At 37.1% G+C, this 17,621-nt stretch overlaps 1 protein-coding gene and 1 pseudogene across 1 annotated transcript in view; one reads left to right on the top strand and one right to left on the bottom strand.

The window, feature by feature from the left end:
- NSL1 (NSL1 component of MIS12 kinetochore complex) overlaps positions 1 to 17,621 on the bottom strand; it is a 33,679-nt gene that overhangs the window by 12,536 nt on the left and 3,522 nt on the right. Inside the window, 3 exon segments of the mRNA XM_044004910.1 lie at positions 9,067 to 9,121; positions 13,660 to 13,790; positions 17,207 to 17,288. Of these exon segments, the coding sequence (XP_043860845.1) occupies positions 9,067 to 9,121; positions 13,660 to 13,790; positions 17,207 to 17,288 (268 nt within the window).
- Positions 5,544 to 5,900, top strand: LOC122755943 (annotated as a pseudogene).

The following is a 17,621-nucleotide window of genomic DNA, read 5'->3' on the forward strand; positions in this document are numbered from 1 at the left end:
AAAATGTGAAAAATTTAGGCAGAAAGCAAAGTTGAATTAAGCCTCTTACTACAAAGAGATAAGTAGGCCTGGTAGGTGCCACTGCAATTTGATTAGGACATATGACTAAAATGACAGTAGAAGGGCATTCTTTATTCAAAAAGGGAATATATATATATATATAAAAGTAGTGGTTTAGTAATGCATACAAAGAAGACAAAAATCCGTAACTTCAGTGGGGAAGCACAGTGGGGAACTTTTGGGTAAGGATCAAAAGAGAAACAAAAGTTTGTTGTTGAAAAGTTTATTTGAAACAAAAAGAACATTTTAAAAATAAGATTTCTAAATTAGTACATTAGAAGAATGCTATGGAGATAATTGACATAAATCTTAGCAAAGCTTTTGATAAAGTATCTCATTCACATTTAAAAGAAATTACCAAAAAAAAAAATAATAAGGAAGATTGGAGAGATTATTAGATAATAACATAATTAGATGGATTCAGATTTGGATAGCTGAACCAGGTGTTCTGCTAGAATAACTGTTAACGGTTTTATTAATGTGGTAGATTTCCACTGGAGTGCCTGAGGGATCTATACTTGGCCCTGTGCTATTTAGTATTTTTAGCAAAGGCTTGAATAAAGGCATGCATGGTATGCTGACCAAATTTATAGTTGACACAAAACTCAGAAGTATATCTAGCACCGTGGATGGCAGTCAGATCTTGAAAGGCTAGAGCACTAGAATTATTATTATTATTAATAGCTAATACGTATATAGCGCTTGCTATGTGCCAAGCACTTCACAATTATTAGTTCATTTGATCCTCAAAACAACAGTGGGAGGTAGGTACAATTATTAGCTCCATTTTACAAACAAGGAAGCTAAGGCACACAGATATTAAGTAGCTTGCTCAGAGTTATACAGCTAATTTTTGAGGTCAAATTTGAATTCAGGTCTTCCTGACTCCAGGCTCCATGCTCTATCCACTGTACCACCTAGATACCCAATAAGATCTAATAAGATGAAATTCAATCAGAATAAATATTAAGTCTTGGGTACAAAATGGGGTGGGGTGAAGTGGATAAAGAGCAGTTTTTCTAAAAAAAAAAAAAATCTGTAAAAGACTACAAAATCAATGAGACAGCAGTATGACTGTGGCAGCCAAAAAAACAAATGTGATCTCAGGTTACGTTAAGGATGACACAGCTGGGATGATGTGTACCTTGTACTTTCCCACAGGATTTTTTTTTTTTTGGATGAGGCAATTGGGGTTAAGTGACTTGCCCAGGGTCACACAGCTAGTAAGTGTCTGAGGCCGGATTTGAACTCACAGGGCCGGTGCTTATTCACTGCGCCATCTAGCTGCCCCCCCACAGGATTTTAATTTATTCTGCTAGGTTCTATTTTGAAAGGTTTTCATTCCATGTAGTAGTAGGAAGCAAAACAGCCCAGCTCCCCCCACAACTACTCCAACAAAGATATGGAAGAGTACCAGACCAAGAAGTGATTGGAAATTCAGCCCATTGGAAAGTAACCAGGGCAGGAACCGCATGCAGCTCTCTTTCTGACTGCAGAATGGGATCCAGGATTCAATCCTTGAGCACAGATCAGGGAAGAGCCTGCAGTTATATCTCTGACCCCAAAGAAGAATCATGGATTCATGCCACAGCTGAATGACCAGAGGAGGGATTATGGGTCGGGGAAGTTGCTCTGAAGCTACAGAGCATGCCAACTAGCTGACAGGGCCCAGGGCCAGGAACTACCTACTATACTATTTAGGGGCAAGTTTATAGTTGTGTTGCCCCGATCCAAAACAAGGATCAGAATCTGCAAAACTTAGAAAAGGAGAAGAATGAGCAGACCATGCCCTTTATCAAGCCACTTATGGCTTGGTGAATTTCTTCTGTAGCTCCCTGGCCTGAATCATCCCCACGTTCCTTGGAGAAACGGGACTCTAGACCTGGAGAGTCAATGAACAGCAAAACCACATATTACATATCTATCTGGACCTTTCAAGGCCCCATCCTTCAAGAAGCACATGTGTAAAAAAAAAATTAATTAAAAAGAAAGAAGCACATGGGTGCACACACGAAAAAATGAGAAAAATTTTAAAATATCAATTAAAAGAGCTATTATGGAGACAGGGATACCTAATACATAAACACAGAGGAAAAGCATAATTCGAAAACATTAACAAGAAAGCCTTAAAGAAAAACACAGGTTGGCCATGAGACTGATTCTTGGAAAGAAGAGATACTTTAAAAAGTTTTAAAACAGTATTATAAATAAAATTAGATCTCTAAAGAAAATAGTTGGAAAAGAAATGAAAATGGAGGAAAGATTTTTAAAGATAATCAACAGCTTAGTACAAGAGGTATAAATTCTTACCCAAGTAACAGACTCCCTGACAATTAGAATGACTGAAATAGAAGTTAATGACTCCTTGAGACAATCAAGAAATATTAAAATAAAGTTAAAAGATTTTTTAAAATGTAAGATATATGTACCGTAAAACACATCAAGGAGACATAATGTAAGAATGACCGTTCTATCTAAAAACATGATTTAAAAAACTTGAATATCAAATTTCAAGAAAAAAATCAAAGATGTGCTGTAAAAAATAATGAAACAGACAATTTCAAAGAAAACTGGAAAAACTTATATGAACAGAATGAAGTGACAAAAACCAGAACAGTTTTATAACATTGTAAAAACAAAAAGGATTTTAAAGACCTAAGAACTCTGATCAATGCAAAGATAAACTATGATTCTAGAAGAGTGATGATTATGAAGAAAGAAACTCACCTTCCTGACAGGAAAGTGAGGAACTAATATGCTGAATGAAACACACATTTTTGATACAGTCAATATGGAAATTTGTTTTACTTGATTATGTGTATTTGTTACAAGAGTTTTGTGGTTTTTTCCAATTTTTTTTTCAAATGGGATCTTAAGGTGAGAGGGAAGAGAAATTAGTTCTTGATCATTTAAAAGAAATTACCAAAAAAAAAAAATGGGGGGGGGGGCACCTTCCATACAATTCTGAAAAGCAGCCAGAAAGAAAAAGTTCAAGTATGATGAATCAATGGCAGGATCACACAAGATTTAGGAGCTACCACTCACTATTCAAGAGCTTGGAAAACCATATTCCAAAAGATAAAACCTTACATACAATAAAGAATAACTTACCCAGCAAAACTGATTATAATCTTACAGGGCAAAGAAATAGACCTTGGATGAAAACGGATTTCAAGGGGGCAGCTAGGTGGCGCAGTGGATAGAGCACCGGCTCTGGAGTCAGGAGGACCTGGATTCAAATCAGGCCTCAGACACTTAACACTTAATAGCTGTGTGACCCTGGGCAAGTCACTTAACCCCAATTGCCTCACCATTAAAAAAAAAAAAGAAAAAAAAAGAAAAAGGATTTCAAGCATTTCTGATGAATAGAGCAAAACTGGGTAGAAACATATAAAAATATGGGGGTCAAGAGAAGGGATTTTATAAAAATGATATGTTTATATCCAAATAGGGTGGGGGAAGCAGTGATATAAGTATTCCCTTGGAATCCTCTCATTAGGGGCCATAGAGGGAGTCAAGACAGAGGGCCTTGGAATGCATTGGGTATGTTTTACACTTTTTTTTTTTCGGTGGGGCAATGGGGGTTAAGTGACTTGCCCAGGGTCACACAGCTAGTAAGTGTCAAGTGTCTGAGGCTGGATTTGAACTCAGGTCCTCCTGACTCCAGGGCCGGTGCTTTATCCACTGTGCATTGGGTATGTTTTAATAATTTTAATAGAAGAAAAATAAGCAAGGGGAGGTGGGGGGTGGTATATTATATGTTATGGAGAAACAATGAAGGTAGGTGAACTTATTATCTCACATCATCAGATAATTTAAGTAGAAGACTACAAAAAAGGAGGAAGGGGTAGGGGTTACAAGTGACGCCTGAACTTCATTTCATCAAAAGGTAGATTACATATTCTGAAAGCTGGGTGCAGAAATACATTTACATTTGATTTGAAAATCAATAAATTGATGAAAAAACTTGAAAGCAAAAAAAAACCCAGCTAAAACTCAAGAGCTATTTTTTTTGGTTTGGTTTGGTTTTTTTTAAATAAGACAATAAACGGGACAGCTAGGTGGCACAGTGGATAGAGCACTGGCCCTGGAGTCAGGAGTACCTGAATTCAAATCTGGCCTCAGACACTTAACACTTACTAGCTGTGTGACCCTGGGCAAATCATTTAACCCCAATTGCCTCACTCAAAACAAAAAAACAAAAAGACAATAGACATGAACTTAGTTGATTTGGTTTTTTAAAGAAATGAAATGCAAATATCAAAACTGAAAATGGAAAATTCGTAATAAATGAAGTAGAAATTGATAGATGTATTAAAAAAATTTACCCAACTATATGCCAATAAAACCAACAAATTAAACAAAATGGATAAATACTTTAAAATATATAAAATGTCCATGTTAACAAAAGAAAGAATTTAAATAATCCAGTGTGAGAAAAAGAAATTGAATGAGGGGACAGCTAGGTGGTGCAGTGGATTAAGCACCAGCCCTGGATTCAGAAGGACCTGAGTTCAAATCCCACCGCACACACTTGACACTAGCTGTGTGACCCTGGGCAAGTCACTTAACCCTTATTGCTCCACCAAAAAAAAAAAATTTTTTTTTAATTGAATGAGCCATAAATGAATACTCAAAGAAAAAAAAATCCAGGATCTGATGGATTTATAAGCAAATTTCATCAAATATCAAAGAACAAGTAATTCAAATATTATATAACCTACAAAATAAAAAAAGGAATCTTTCTAATTTTATGCTATGATACAAACACTGTCTTTTTGTTTTGTTTTGTTTTTTAGTGAGGCAATTGGGGTTAAGTGACTTACCCAGGGTCACACAGCTAGTAAATGTCAAGGGTCTGAAGCCAGATTTGAACTCAGGTCCTCCTGAATCCAGGGCTGGTGCTAAATACTGTCTTGATACCTAAACTAGGAAGAGACAAAGAGAAAGAAAACTCAGGCCATTATCACAAATGAACACTGATGCAAAAAATTTAAATAAAAGATATGCAAAGATATGCATTAGGAAGACCATAATTATAACTAGGTTGGATTTAAGCTAAGAATGCAGGATTTATTATTAGGAAAATTTTACATATAATTGACCATGTTAATAACAATAACAAAAATCATGATTATAACATTAGACCAAGAAAAAGTTTTTGATAAAATATAAACCCATTTCTGTTAAAAACACCAGAAAATATAGGAATATATGGATCCAAGAGTGGTAAAACCAAGAATCAGGATCATATATAATGGGAATAAATAAGTATCCTATCCAATAAGATCAGAGATTAGGCAAATATGTCCACTGTCATCACTATTTGACATGTTAGAAATGCTAGGTATTGCAATGAGAAAAGAAAAAGAAATAGATGGAATAAGCATAGGCCAAGAATAAACCAATCACTTTTTTGCAGATGATATGATTTACTTAGAGAAGCTTAGAAAATAAACTAAAGAGGGAAGCTAGACACCGAGATGGACGTGTTCCTAATGATCCGGCGCCACAAGACAACGATCTTCACAGATGTGAAGGAGTCGAGCACAGTGCTTGAACTGAAGCACATTGTGGAAGGTATCCTCAAGAGGCCCCCGGATGAGCAGTGGCTCTAAAAGGACAACCAGCTGCTGGATGACAGTAAGACCCTGGGCGAATGTGGCTTCACAAGTCAGATGGTCAGACCTCAAGCACCAGCCACTGTAGGGCTGGCCTTTTGAGCTGATGATGTATTTGAGACATTGCGCATTGAGTCTTTCTCCAGCCCCCCAGAACTGCCAGATGTCATGAAGTCTCAAGACTCTGGAAGTGGCACCAGTAAGCAAGCTGTGCAGTAAGGGCCCAAGGCCCCACCCCCTATAGTGACCTAATACAATAAAAAAATTTTGGTGTCAGGCTGTTGCCTCCAAAAAACAAAACAAAAAGAAAAGAAAAAAAACTAAAAAATTAACTGAAAACGAATAACTTCAGTAGGGCAGCTAGGTGGTACAGTGGATAGAGCACTGGCCCTGGAATCAGAAAAACCAGAGTTCAAATTTGACCTCAGACACTGAACTAGTCAAACAAGTCAATTAATTCTGCCTACATAAAACTGGAGAAGGAAATGGTAAACCACTCCAGTGTCTTTGCCAAGAAAATCCCATGGACAGTTGGTCCATAGGGTCAAGAAGAGTCAGACACAACCGAACAACAAATGACTTCTGCAAAGTTGCAGGATATAAAATAAATACACATACATACAACCTTCCTCTTTATTACCAAAATACAGCAGAATGAAATAGAAACAGAAATTCTACTTAGAATACCTACAAAATTTATAAAATGCTACCAGAATAAACATACAGCAACCATATGAATACAACAACAAAATAATCTTGTAGTTCTTTGTCCTTCCTTCTCCCCAAGAGGACCACAACATCAGGGTGATAGCATGACTTGCAATGAATTGGATTTAAGTGAGAGAGGGCTGTGGAAAGTCACCAACGTCACTCTCTCCTCCAGAGTCACCTGGGTCCAGTGGCAAGCTATATATCAGGACAACTAGAGATGGTCCCGGCTGTTTAAGGCAACTGGAGTTAAGTAACTTGCCCAGGATCACACAGCTAGTGTATGAGGTAAGATCTGAACTTAGGCCCTCCTGACTTCAGGGCCAGTGCTCTATCCATTGTACTACCTAACTGCCTACAAAATAATCTTACAGAAATAAAGTCAGACCTAAATGCCCATTTTTAAGCCCATAAATTGGAGTTTATGGAATTGTGAATTGGTCTAGCCATTCTGGAAAGAAAATAATAATGCTATTTAATTAATTTACTTATTAAGTGCCACACCAATCAAACCACCAATGAATTACTTTATAGAACTCAAAAAAAAAAATTCATTTCGGAGGAACAAAAGGTCAAGAATTTCAAGGGAAAAAAAGTTCCCAGGAGTATCAGATCTCAAACTATAGTACAAAACAGTAATTATCAAAATTATTTGGCACTAGTTAAAAAATAAAGGTCAGCCAGTAGAACATATTAGGTATACAACATACAGGAGGAAATGAAACTTGTGGCCTAGGGTTCAATAAACCCAGATCCAACTATCAAAGTAAGGACTCACTACTGGGTAAAAACCACTGGGGAAACTGGAAAACATCTGGCAGAAATTGGGTTCAGATTGACACCTCATACTATATATGAAGATAAGCTCCAAATGAATACTTAAAAGGTCACACCATAAACAAATGAGAGGAACAATGAGAAAAATGCCTTTTTGTAGCTATGGATAGGGGGAAAGTTCATAACCAAAAAAGGAACAGAGAATATCACAAAAGGTAAAAGGGCAATTTTGATTCCATAAAATTTTAAAAGTTTTACACAAAATTAATGCACCTAAATTAGAAAGGAAACATCTGGGAGAAAATCTATATAGCAAGTTTCTCTGATAAAGATCTTATTTCTAAGATTTACAAGAAAATGATTCAAATATATATACATATATATGTGTATATGTATGTATGTATGTATATATATATATATATATACACACACACACACAAACACATGCATGTATGCATGTGTGTGTGTGTTCTCCAATAGATAAAAGGTCAAAATAGATTTCAGGCTTTTCTCAAAGGAAGAAATCCAAGCTATTAACAATGACATGAAAAAATGCCCTTGAATCACTAATAATTAAAGAAATGTAAATTAAAGCCACTCTTGAAGCTCTCACACTCATCAGATTGGTGAAGATGACATAAAAGGAAAATGACAAATGTCTGGAGGGGCTGTAGGAAAACAAGACCATTACTGTGCTATTGGCAGAGTTCTGAATTGGTCTAAGCATTCTGGAAACAATCGAGAACTGTGCCCCCAAAGTCACTAAATTGTGCGTACTCTTTGATCCAGCTATACCAACACTACATTTATACTCCAGAAAGAGGAAAAGTACTGAAATGTACAAAACTTGATAGAATCTCTTCTCGTAGTAGCAAAGAACTAGAAACTAAAGCGATATCCATCAAGTGTCCACTGGTTGAATAGATTATGGCATATAAATATAATGAAAGACAAACAATTGTGAAAGACTGAAGAACTCTAATCAATGCAATGACCAACCATGACTCCAGAGGACCAAAGATGAAAAATGTGACCCATCTCCTGACAGAGGAATGATAGACTCAAGATGTAAAATGAGATATATATTTTTGGACATGCCTGATATGGAATGTTTTGCTTGACTATGCATATTTGTTATGATAGCTTTCCTTCTTTTTTCAATTGGGATTTGGGATGGGAAAATATTAATTAGAAAAAATAGATAATTTCATTTAATTTTTTTAAAAAGAAGCTATTTAATCCATAACAGGGTCATTTTCAGTATTCTCACCTGAAAAGTTCTCAGTACTCATGTTTAAAGCATATGTCACAAGGAAACCATTGTATAAGAATTTACTTACATAAGAAACTGGTGAAGCTAAGAATTCAAGGGTTCTCATAATAACAGCCAGCATTTATATAATACTTTAAAATTTGCAAAACTCTTTTACAAATACTATCTCATTTTATCCACACAACCAACATAGGAAGTAGGTATTATAATTATCCTCATTTTTACAAATAAGGGAGCTGAAGCAAAGAGTGGTTAAATGACTGGTAACACATTTAGTAAGTGTCTGAGGTCAGATTTGACTCAGGTGTTTCTGACGCCATGTCCTGTGCTTTATCCACTGCATCATCTGGCTACCTTCAAGAATATAATCTAGCTTTCTAAAGATAGTTTGTCCTTTATAAATTCTCAGGTTTTCAATGGCTGCAAATAAAATCTGCCTGTCTCACCAGAGAAACCTATCTTTTAAGATTTCTTCTCCCCTAAAGAATACTGTTTCCTTCCATGTTCGCTATAGATTTGTGGAACATCGAATTGGATGAATAAAGGTAAGGGCACTTGTTAAAACCTGTAAATTAAAAGAATCTTAAGCTAATACTTCATTTTCCCTGCAACCAAATATGGACTCACCTTGTTTGGCATCAGATTTTATCTCTTCTGGATGTACAACAGGTCGATAGTGCTTCTAAACAAAAAATAAGAATTGATGAAAAAAAGATCCAATTTTATCTAGAAGTACAAACTTTCTTTAAAAATGAAAATGAGTTTCCTTTTATCATTATAAGCAATTATTGCATATTAACATCAACATTTGCTGCAAAATACCAACTCTAGTCATCAGCTAGCAGAGAAAAAAAGGAGAGACTAGTTCTTCAAGTAAGGCTAAATTCTGCCTTTCAGCATTGCCACCTACTGTTCATATTAAGGAGCAATACCACCGATAATGATTATCAGAAAAAGCAATCTAGCAAGCAAGTGTAAGAATATTTTGACTTACTGGGGCTAATTTGGGGGCTAATTTGATTGGGGTACTTAATCTGGGACTGTTGACTCTTTGGCTATGTGGGCCGTTTATAAAGTTCCACCACACTGCTCCACTCCCAAATTGATAAACTAAAGGATTAAGAAGCCTCTTAACTAAATAATCAAAGCAGAGTTTATTTATGAGATACTATTTAAAATTAAGAATACAGGGAAATAAAATGTACAACCTGACTGCATTTCAGTGCATCTCTTTCCACTGTGTCTCTTTCCCACCTGCTGCGCATGGCACTTCTTTAATACAATAAGGGCCTTAGCTGCCTCTTGCCTTAGGGCAGGCACTCAGGTCCTTTACTCTAACTCCGAGCCCCTTTCGCTTTGTAAATCCCCCTGCTTCTAACTTTCCTCTCCTTACTGCCACCAATGAACCCCTGTGTTTCTCTCTCACCAACCTTCTGTCTGTTTGCTCTGTCAGTCTGCCCTTCAGCCTCTCTTTTCCCTGTTCCTAGTCCTTTAGCCTTTTTCTGCATCCTTGTAGGCACCCCCCCCCCCCCCCCCCCCCCCGCCGCCGTCTGTCTTCTCCAACCTTTCTAATCTTGTCAGCCACCCCCCTGAGTCTGGCCCCCAGGTCGGTCTCGGTCTCGCGCACGCTCTCTCTCTCTCTCTCTCTCTCTCTCTCTCTCTCTCTCTCTCTCTCTCTCTATATATATATATATATATATATATATATATATATATATATATATATCTTTCTATCTCTCCACTCAAATCTCGAGGCTTCCTGTGCCCACACACCAAGCTAAGCTGCCAGCCAGGGCTTCGGCTGGGGCTGGGGGGATGCTCAAGCATCACGTGCCTCAGCACAGGCTACACCAGAGCCCGGGCCTGGATGAGCCTGGGATCTCTCAGATACCTCCGCTCAGGGTGGAGGGAGCTGGGGGCTTTTTTTTCCCCAGTTGTCTGACCTGGCGGCTTGTACAGCCCACAGGGCTTTTTGGCTCAGCTGAAGCAGAGGGGGAGGGGCACCAGCACCTCCCACACAGAAGAGACCCTAAGGGCCCAAGGCTTTCCAATCTCAGCCCAAAGGCAGGGTCCCCAAATCAAAATAAATTTCCTCACAAGCATACACCATAAAGATTTTGCAGTTATTATATCCATTCTCTAATTTATGAACAGGTTCAAGAGTTACAACTGCATGGAATTTGGAACATATTGGGGTACAGATACAATGTTATAATTGGTGGCTAAGTTTCCAACACAGAAACCACTTTAAGGTTCCACAAAAACCTACTTTAAGCATGAAAAGGAACTATGACCTATGTTCTTGCTATCATCAATCGTCCAGTTTTGAATGTGGAGGGAAGGGGAAGAAAGGAAGGAGAAGAAAAATAGAAAGGAGAAGGAGCTTCTTCCCTTTCCCCCAGCCCTAAGCAAAATTTTGAAAAAAGAAAGATCTATCTTCTACATTGTCCCATCTTTATTTATTTGGGTGTTGGGGGTTTTTTTGCCTCTTTTGCACCAGTGACTCTCTAGGTAGGCTTTTAATGCCCTTATGCAGTATCCTACTCAAACTTGCCAACCTCACAAATTTCCCATGTTCCCAAATTACTTCCCCTCTCAACCTCACAGTAGGTGATCTCAACTAGGTATTAGGGAAAAAATGTGATTGAACAAATTCACAGCAATGTGTAAATATAACCCCATATCTCAATCAGAGGAATCTGAATATTTTAAAGGGGAATGGAATTTCAAATAGTGTAAAAAAGGAAAATAGGAAAATATTCAGTCACAGCTTCTTCCTTTCTTCTACTATGAGCTCACAGGTGCAATTGTTTTCATAATGGCTCCTATGGCAATAACAAATGGGAAAGAGCAGAAAAAGGGCAAGCTAGCTTTAAATTTGAGCAATTTGTAAGCCAAGAACTACCTTAAACTACTTTTCTAAAAAGACAAGTTATAAATGCATACAGATACACACACATATATTTAGACAGATAGATAAAAAGTTGCTCCCTGACTACAGAGAAAACTTTTAAAATGGATTTCAAGCAGGTTTCAGCAAGCTCACAGACTTGGAAAAGGCAGGATTAAAAAGGTGCAGCAAGGAAGAAAATTTCAAAATCCAGTGTATCTTAAAGGAAACACTTTTAATCAAATGTCTTCACTGGAACTTTAATTCATATTCAAGTCAAACATTTCTCTAAGTTTCTCACATATCAAGATTAGGCCCTATAACAAAAGCAGTTCGAAGATGCACTTAACTATCTGTCCTTGAGCTCCTCTACTGGCTAAGTTCTACAGAAGAACCTAAAGGTCCTAAGCATCACTAAAAATTAATTCACTCATACATACAAAAAGATATGCTAAAAAAAAAAAAAGGAGGGGCAGCTAGGTGGCGCAGTGGATAAAGCACCGGCCCTGGAGTCAGGAGTACCTGAGTTCAAATCCGACCTTAGACACTTAACAATTACTAGCTGTGTGACCCTGGGCAAGTCACTTAACCCCAATTGCCTCACTAAAAAAAAAAAAGATATGCTAATGTTGATGGGAGTGGGGGGGGAGCTAACATAAAATTTTTATGGAAAATTTGACTTTATGTCCTTCCCTCCTTTTAAATGGATAAATTTTGGATCCTGAATTTTTAAAAATAATTACTCAATGTTTCAGATAAGTTGTTCATATACTACTACCCAAAATTCTTTACATATACTTTACACCCCTACAATTATTCCTAAACACCATACAACTATCTATATCAAAGCATTAAAATTTCTAAAACTTGAATGTAAGCTAAAAGGGCATTTCTGCCTCTAGAACAGAGGTCAGCAACCTATAGTCCAAGGGCCAAATCTGACCCATCACCTGTTTTTGTATAGCCCATGAGTTAAAATTAGATTTTACATTTAAAAAAATATTTTTAAAATAGTTTAAAATGTAAAAAGCATGCTTAGCTTACAGGCTGTACAAAACCAGGTGGTAGGCCAGATTTGGCCCTTGGTCCAGATTCTGCCAATCCCTGTTCTAGAAGATATAGGCATTTTCAGAGGAAAACAGTACTTTCTTTGCTTATGAGCATTCTCTTGTTTTCTTGTGATTTAGAAACTGGTACATGTTCCTGGCCTCCTAAGTCTAAAAAGACTTGGGATGGAGTGGGCAATGGTGGTAGCACCCATTTCTTGCAGTACAGATCAGAAATAAGAAACTTCCTGTAATGGATGGTTCAAAAAGCTTGGAGACGGAGGGGTAAGATCTTAGAACATAAACCTAGAAGGGGAGAGAGCTAAGGCCATCTCATCCCATCCCCTTATTTTACCCCCTTACTTTTTTGTTTGCTTTTGTTTTTGTTTTTTTAGTGAGGCAATTGGGGTTGAGTGACTTGCCCAGGGTCACACAGCTAGTAAGTGTTAAGTGTCTGAGGCCGGATTTGAACTCAGGTACTCCTGACTCCAAGGCGGGTGCTCTATCCACTGCGCCACCTAGCTGCCCCTACCCCCTTACTTTTATAGACAAGGAAAGTGAGGCTCAGGGAGTTTACATGAGTAGCGCAAGATCATACAGGTCTTCTGATTCTACAGTCTTTCCACTTTCCCACATTGCCTCCCCTCACCTAAACGTTGTAGAAGTGGAAAAATGAAAAACTTAGGGCCCCCTTGCCCTGAGACCTTGTAATAAAATGAAGGATTTGGTGGAAAGTATCTTTCTTTGTTGGAAGATTATATACTGAGCAACATAAATTTATGTTTCCAAAACAATGAAGTGTTTGAGAAGTCTTAAATAAACTGCTATAAGTCAAAGAGTACCTTTTCCCCTTTGGAAGACACATTCTCCAACTGCTTTAAATGGAGTCTTTTCTGGAGAGCTGGGTCTTCTATTGAGATCAGTTCTGATACAATATTTAAGCCCATGAAACAAATACAACAGTCTACAGGTACATAAATAATACCATCATCAATTAAATCAAATGCTATTCCAAATCAGATATTCTTATGCCCTGAAAGAATCTCTGTCTAGCAGTGCCAACTACAAATGACAAAGAAAGGAGAAAATAGTTATTAATGAATTCACTTTGATTCTCTTTCCAAATTCTTAGGATTATAAAATCACTTTTAGTCTCCTGATAACAATTTCTACTTTAATACTAGCTTAATCCAACACATAGTATTCCTACCAAAATAGAATTCATTATAATAAGAATTTCTATAAGCTTATATTTTAAATAATTATAAAGATAACCCATCTTACCAAAATTTCATGTTGGGCTTTCATAGTTTTGATGACACATTCAGCAATCTTTCTGGGATACTGCTTACGTTTTGTAGCTGTATCTACTATGACTTCATCAAACTGATCTTCAAGAATTCTGATCTTGGGATCTAAATTTATAAAAAGAAATAATTAAAAACAAAATAAATTTAAAACAGAATAAAAATTAAAAAACAAAATTAATTAAATTTAAAACCCAAAGTAATATTTTTCTGAGTACTTTACTAATACTCTAGAAGAAACTATTAAATACTTATGCTAAAAAAAAAGCACATGCATCTGGAAAAACACAAAATAATTTTTGAATAAGGAAAATTAATTAACATAAGTATAAACTGCATAGTAAGGTGAAGCAAGCACTGGAGTACATATAATTTCCCAAATTCAATCCATGTAGGTTGTGCAAGTGAATGTCTTAGCTAAATTAAACCAGCTAAATCAGTTCTCAAAATGGTACTGTTATCCCTTAAAATGAAATAAGCTAGGTAGCATTCAAAGCAATTCATAAGAATTCTATCGTCAACAGAAGCATCTAAAAAACCAATAATCTACAAAATGAAGGTAATACTTGCAGGAGCTACTTCACAGGTTAATTAGGAAGAAAGTACTTTGTAAACTGCAAATATCATAACATAAGCTATCATTATCACTGTTATCAAAATATACAGGGGCAGCTAGGTGGCGCAGTGGATAGAGCACCAGCCCTGGAGTCAGGAGTACCTGAGTTCAAATCCGGCCTCAGACACTTAAAAAAACTTACTAGCTGTGTGACCCTGGGCAAGTCACTTAACCCCAATTGCCTCACTAAAAAAAAAAAATATACACACACACACACACACAATATACTTGAAGCTTATCCAATAAAAATGTTTATTTTGCAATATTCTTTTTGTTTTGTTTTGTTTTTGGTGAGGCAATTGGGGTTAAGTGACTTGCCCAGGGTCACACAGCTAGTAAGTTTTTTTAAGTGTCTGAGGCCGGATTTGAGCTCAGCTACTCCTGAATCCAGGGCTGGTGCTCTATCCACTGCGCCACCTAGCTGCCCCTATTTTGCAATATTCTTAATGTAAAAACATTAAAATTTTTCTCAATTAAAATGATAAAACAAAGAAATTAGTCATCATCCTAGAAGAAAATACTGTAGTACTTTATGATTAATTGCAAAACAGATATGAATGGAGAAAAAAAGAGCTTCTTGGCACCATCTATTGGTCAATGTGCAAAATGGAAAAATGTCATTTAATTTGAGCCTGTTTATGAATGAAAAAAGCATTTAGTAAGTGGTTACTATATACCAAGCAGTGTGCTAAGCACTGAGGATAAAATAAATGCTTCAAGAAGAATTTGCTCTAATTGGGGAAGACAATGTATATAACAGCTCAACTGCAAGTCGGAAGGCAAGGTGCACACATCCTTAGGATTTATCAGTATTTCAGAAGGCAGTTGCCAGGGGCATAGAGATCAGAGTAGCAAGGTAGATAGTTAAGGAGGATAGATGATAAGTATACATCCTCCTCCTGGATACTTTCTCTTCTCCAGGTATTCCCTATATAGTTGTCTCTTGGTTCTCTTCCTACCTGTATAATTACTTTTTCTCAGTCATCTTTTGCTTAAATTTCAGCCAGGTCATGCCCACCAACTATCGGCATACCTTAAGATTCTGTCTTGGGGACTTCTTCTCTGCTTTTCTTGCTATTACCTACAATTATCAGATCCCATGTATTCAATTATCATCTCTTCAAATAACTCCCAGATCTGCTTACCTAGTCTTAGTCTCCCTCCTGAGCTCCAGGCCTGAATCACAAACTGCTGACTGGACATCTTGAATTAAATGTCCTAGAGTTATCTAAAGCTCAACATATTCAAAGTAGAATTCATTTTATTTCCCCTAAACCAACCAATAGAATTAGTTCCCTAATTCTATTAAAAGCACCACTATCTTTCCAATCATTCAATTTTACATCTTCAGTGTCATCCTCATTCTTCCTCACCTCATACCAAATAGTGTCAATTCAATCAACACATCTTTCACATAGATCTTCATCTCTTTACTCACAAAGCCACCTATTTCCCTGGACTACTGCAATAGCTTTCTAATCAATATCTCTCACATCTCTTCCTATTCTAGTGCATCCTCTAGATAGCTGCCAAAGTGATTTTCTCAAAGCGTAAGTCTCCCCAAGTCACCCCCTACTCAGTAAACTATAATGGCTCCTTATCACCTCCAGGATCAAATATTAACTTCTCTGGCATTTAAAGCCCTTCCTCTTTTTCCAGGCTTGTTACACACGATTCCCTTCCACACACTCTATAATCCAGCCATACCAGATACTTGCTGTTCCTTGAACAGTAAACTCTATCCTCCATCTCTGTACTTTTGTAGTAGCTGCCCATCACTCTCCTCCTCACCTCCATCTGTCCTCAAAGACTCAGTTCAAATGCCATCTTCTGTAGGAGGCCTTTTCTGCTCCCTACACCTGCTGCAGATTTTCATCCTATAAAACAGACCCTTAGGGATAACTCACAGTTACGGGAGAGATATGAATGATGATGATCCAGCAAGGAGGCTGACAGTGATCTGATGGGTCGGAGGAGAATTAAGAAAGATCAATTTCATGAAACCCCAGAAGAAAGAATATTTAGGAGGCAGTAGTCAATAAGTGTGTCATACACTACGGAGAATTAAGGACTGAGAAATGGCCACTAGCTAAATGTGAGGTTTTATTAGAAGAAAGTCTCTTTTGAGCAAAGAGGGGTGAGAGATGGTTATTAGCACCACCTCTATTCATGAGTAAGCGTTTCCTACTCCCTTCATAGTGAGTGGAATGAATGGATGACAAGAAGAGGCTTCAATCATTTAGGAAGTTCATTTATTACAATGAACTAAAAATGTACTTCTGTACATTTAAAGCTACCCTGTAGAACAAAGTCAAAACTCTCCACACAATATAAATACTGGGAGGTATCACTGAAACATCGCCTACATCTTCAGCCCTTCAAAGTGGTAAGGCTGCTTATGAGTTAATTACCACCACAGGCAGCAGCTTAAGTCATTTTTCAAGTTTTCTTCAACAAAATGAAAGCCACTGGACATCAAACTAGCACCAAAACAGGTACTGAGACCAGCTATAGCACTCATTCCCTCCATGTTCTGCTGTGTGATGCTGAACAGGCTATGTGGCCTCTCAGCCTCCAGCTCATGATCAATAAAACTTGCATAATTCCATCAGTTCTGTCTACTTCACAGGACATTCAAAGGATCAAATGAGATAATATACACAAAATAGCTTCATTAAGAATAACCAGATAACAATGCTTATTACCAATACTAATTATAAGGTGTTAGTCCAAGGTATCTGTTTTGTTTATTTAGAATTTAAGTACAATATGCCTTCTTTATTGATTTAAAATTCTCTAAATTAAGTGTAAGTGGAAAACTGAAATCAGAGAGGAAACAGTAACATTAACATTCAAAATGAGCAATCATCCTTTATACAAATAGGTTGTAAAGGATTTAATCACATACCTACAGGAAGTTCTTTATCTGAAGTTTCCTGCCAAGCCTCCCCATTGAAACTAACATTCTCTTGCACAGCGGTTACAAAATTCTGCAATAAATAGAGGCCAGTTAAATAACAAAAACTGCAAATGTTTGATTAAAGCAGTGTCCACAACTAATGCTTCAGATTTAACCCATCTAGCAGGGAGACCAGTCAGAGCTGAGGAGGAAGTTGAGGACCCGGGTTCAAATCCTATCCCTGCCATATGCCTTTGTAGCATTGAGCAAGTCACAGAACTTCTCTAGGTTTCAGTTTTCCCATCAGTAAAACGGGGATCCTAATACTTGTACTATTTATCTAACAGAATTACTCTGAGCAAAATGTTTCATCATTCTTGGAAACATTATAAAAATGAAGTATTTATGTACATGTCTGTGGGGT

The sequence above is a fragment of the Dromiciops gliroides genome, chromosome 4, assembly GCF_019393635.1.
Source record: "Dromiciops gliroides isolate mDroGli1 chromosome 4, mDroGli1.pri, whole genome shotgun sequence".
NCBI classification, from domain to species: domain Eukaryota; kingdom Metazoa; phylum Chordata; class Mammalia; order Microbiotheria; family Microbiotheriidae; genus Dromiciops; species Dromiciops gliroides.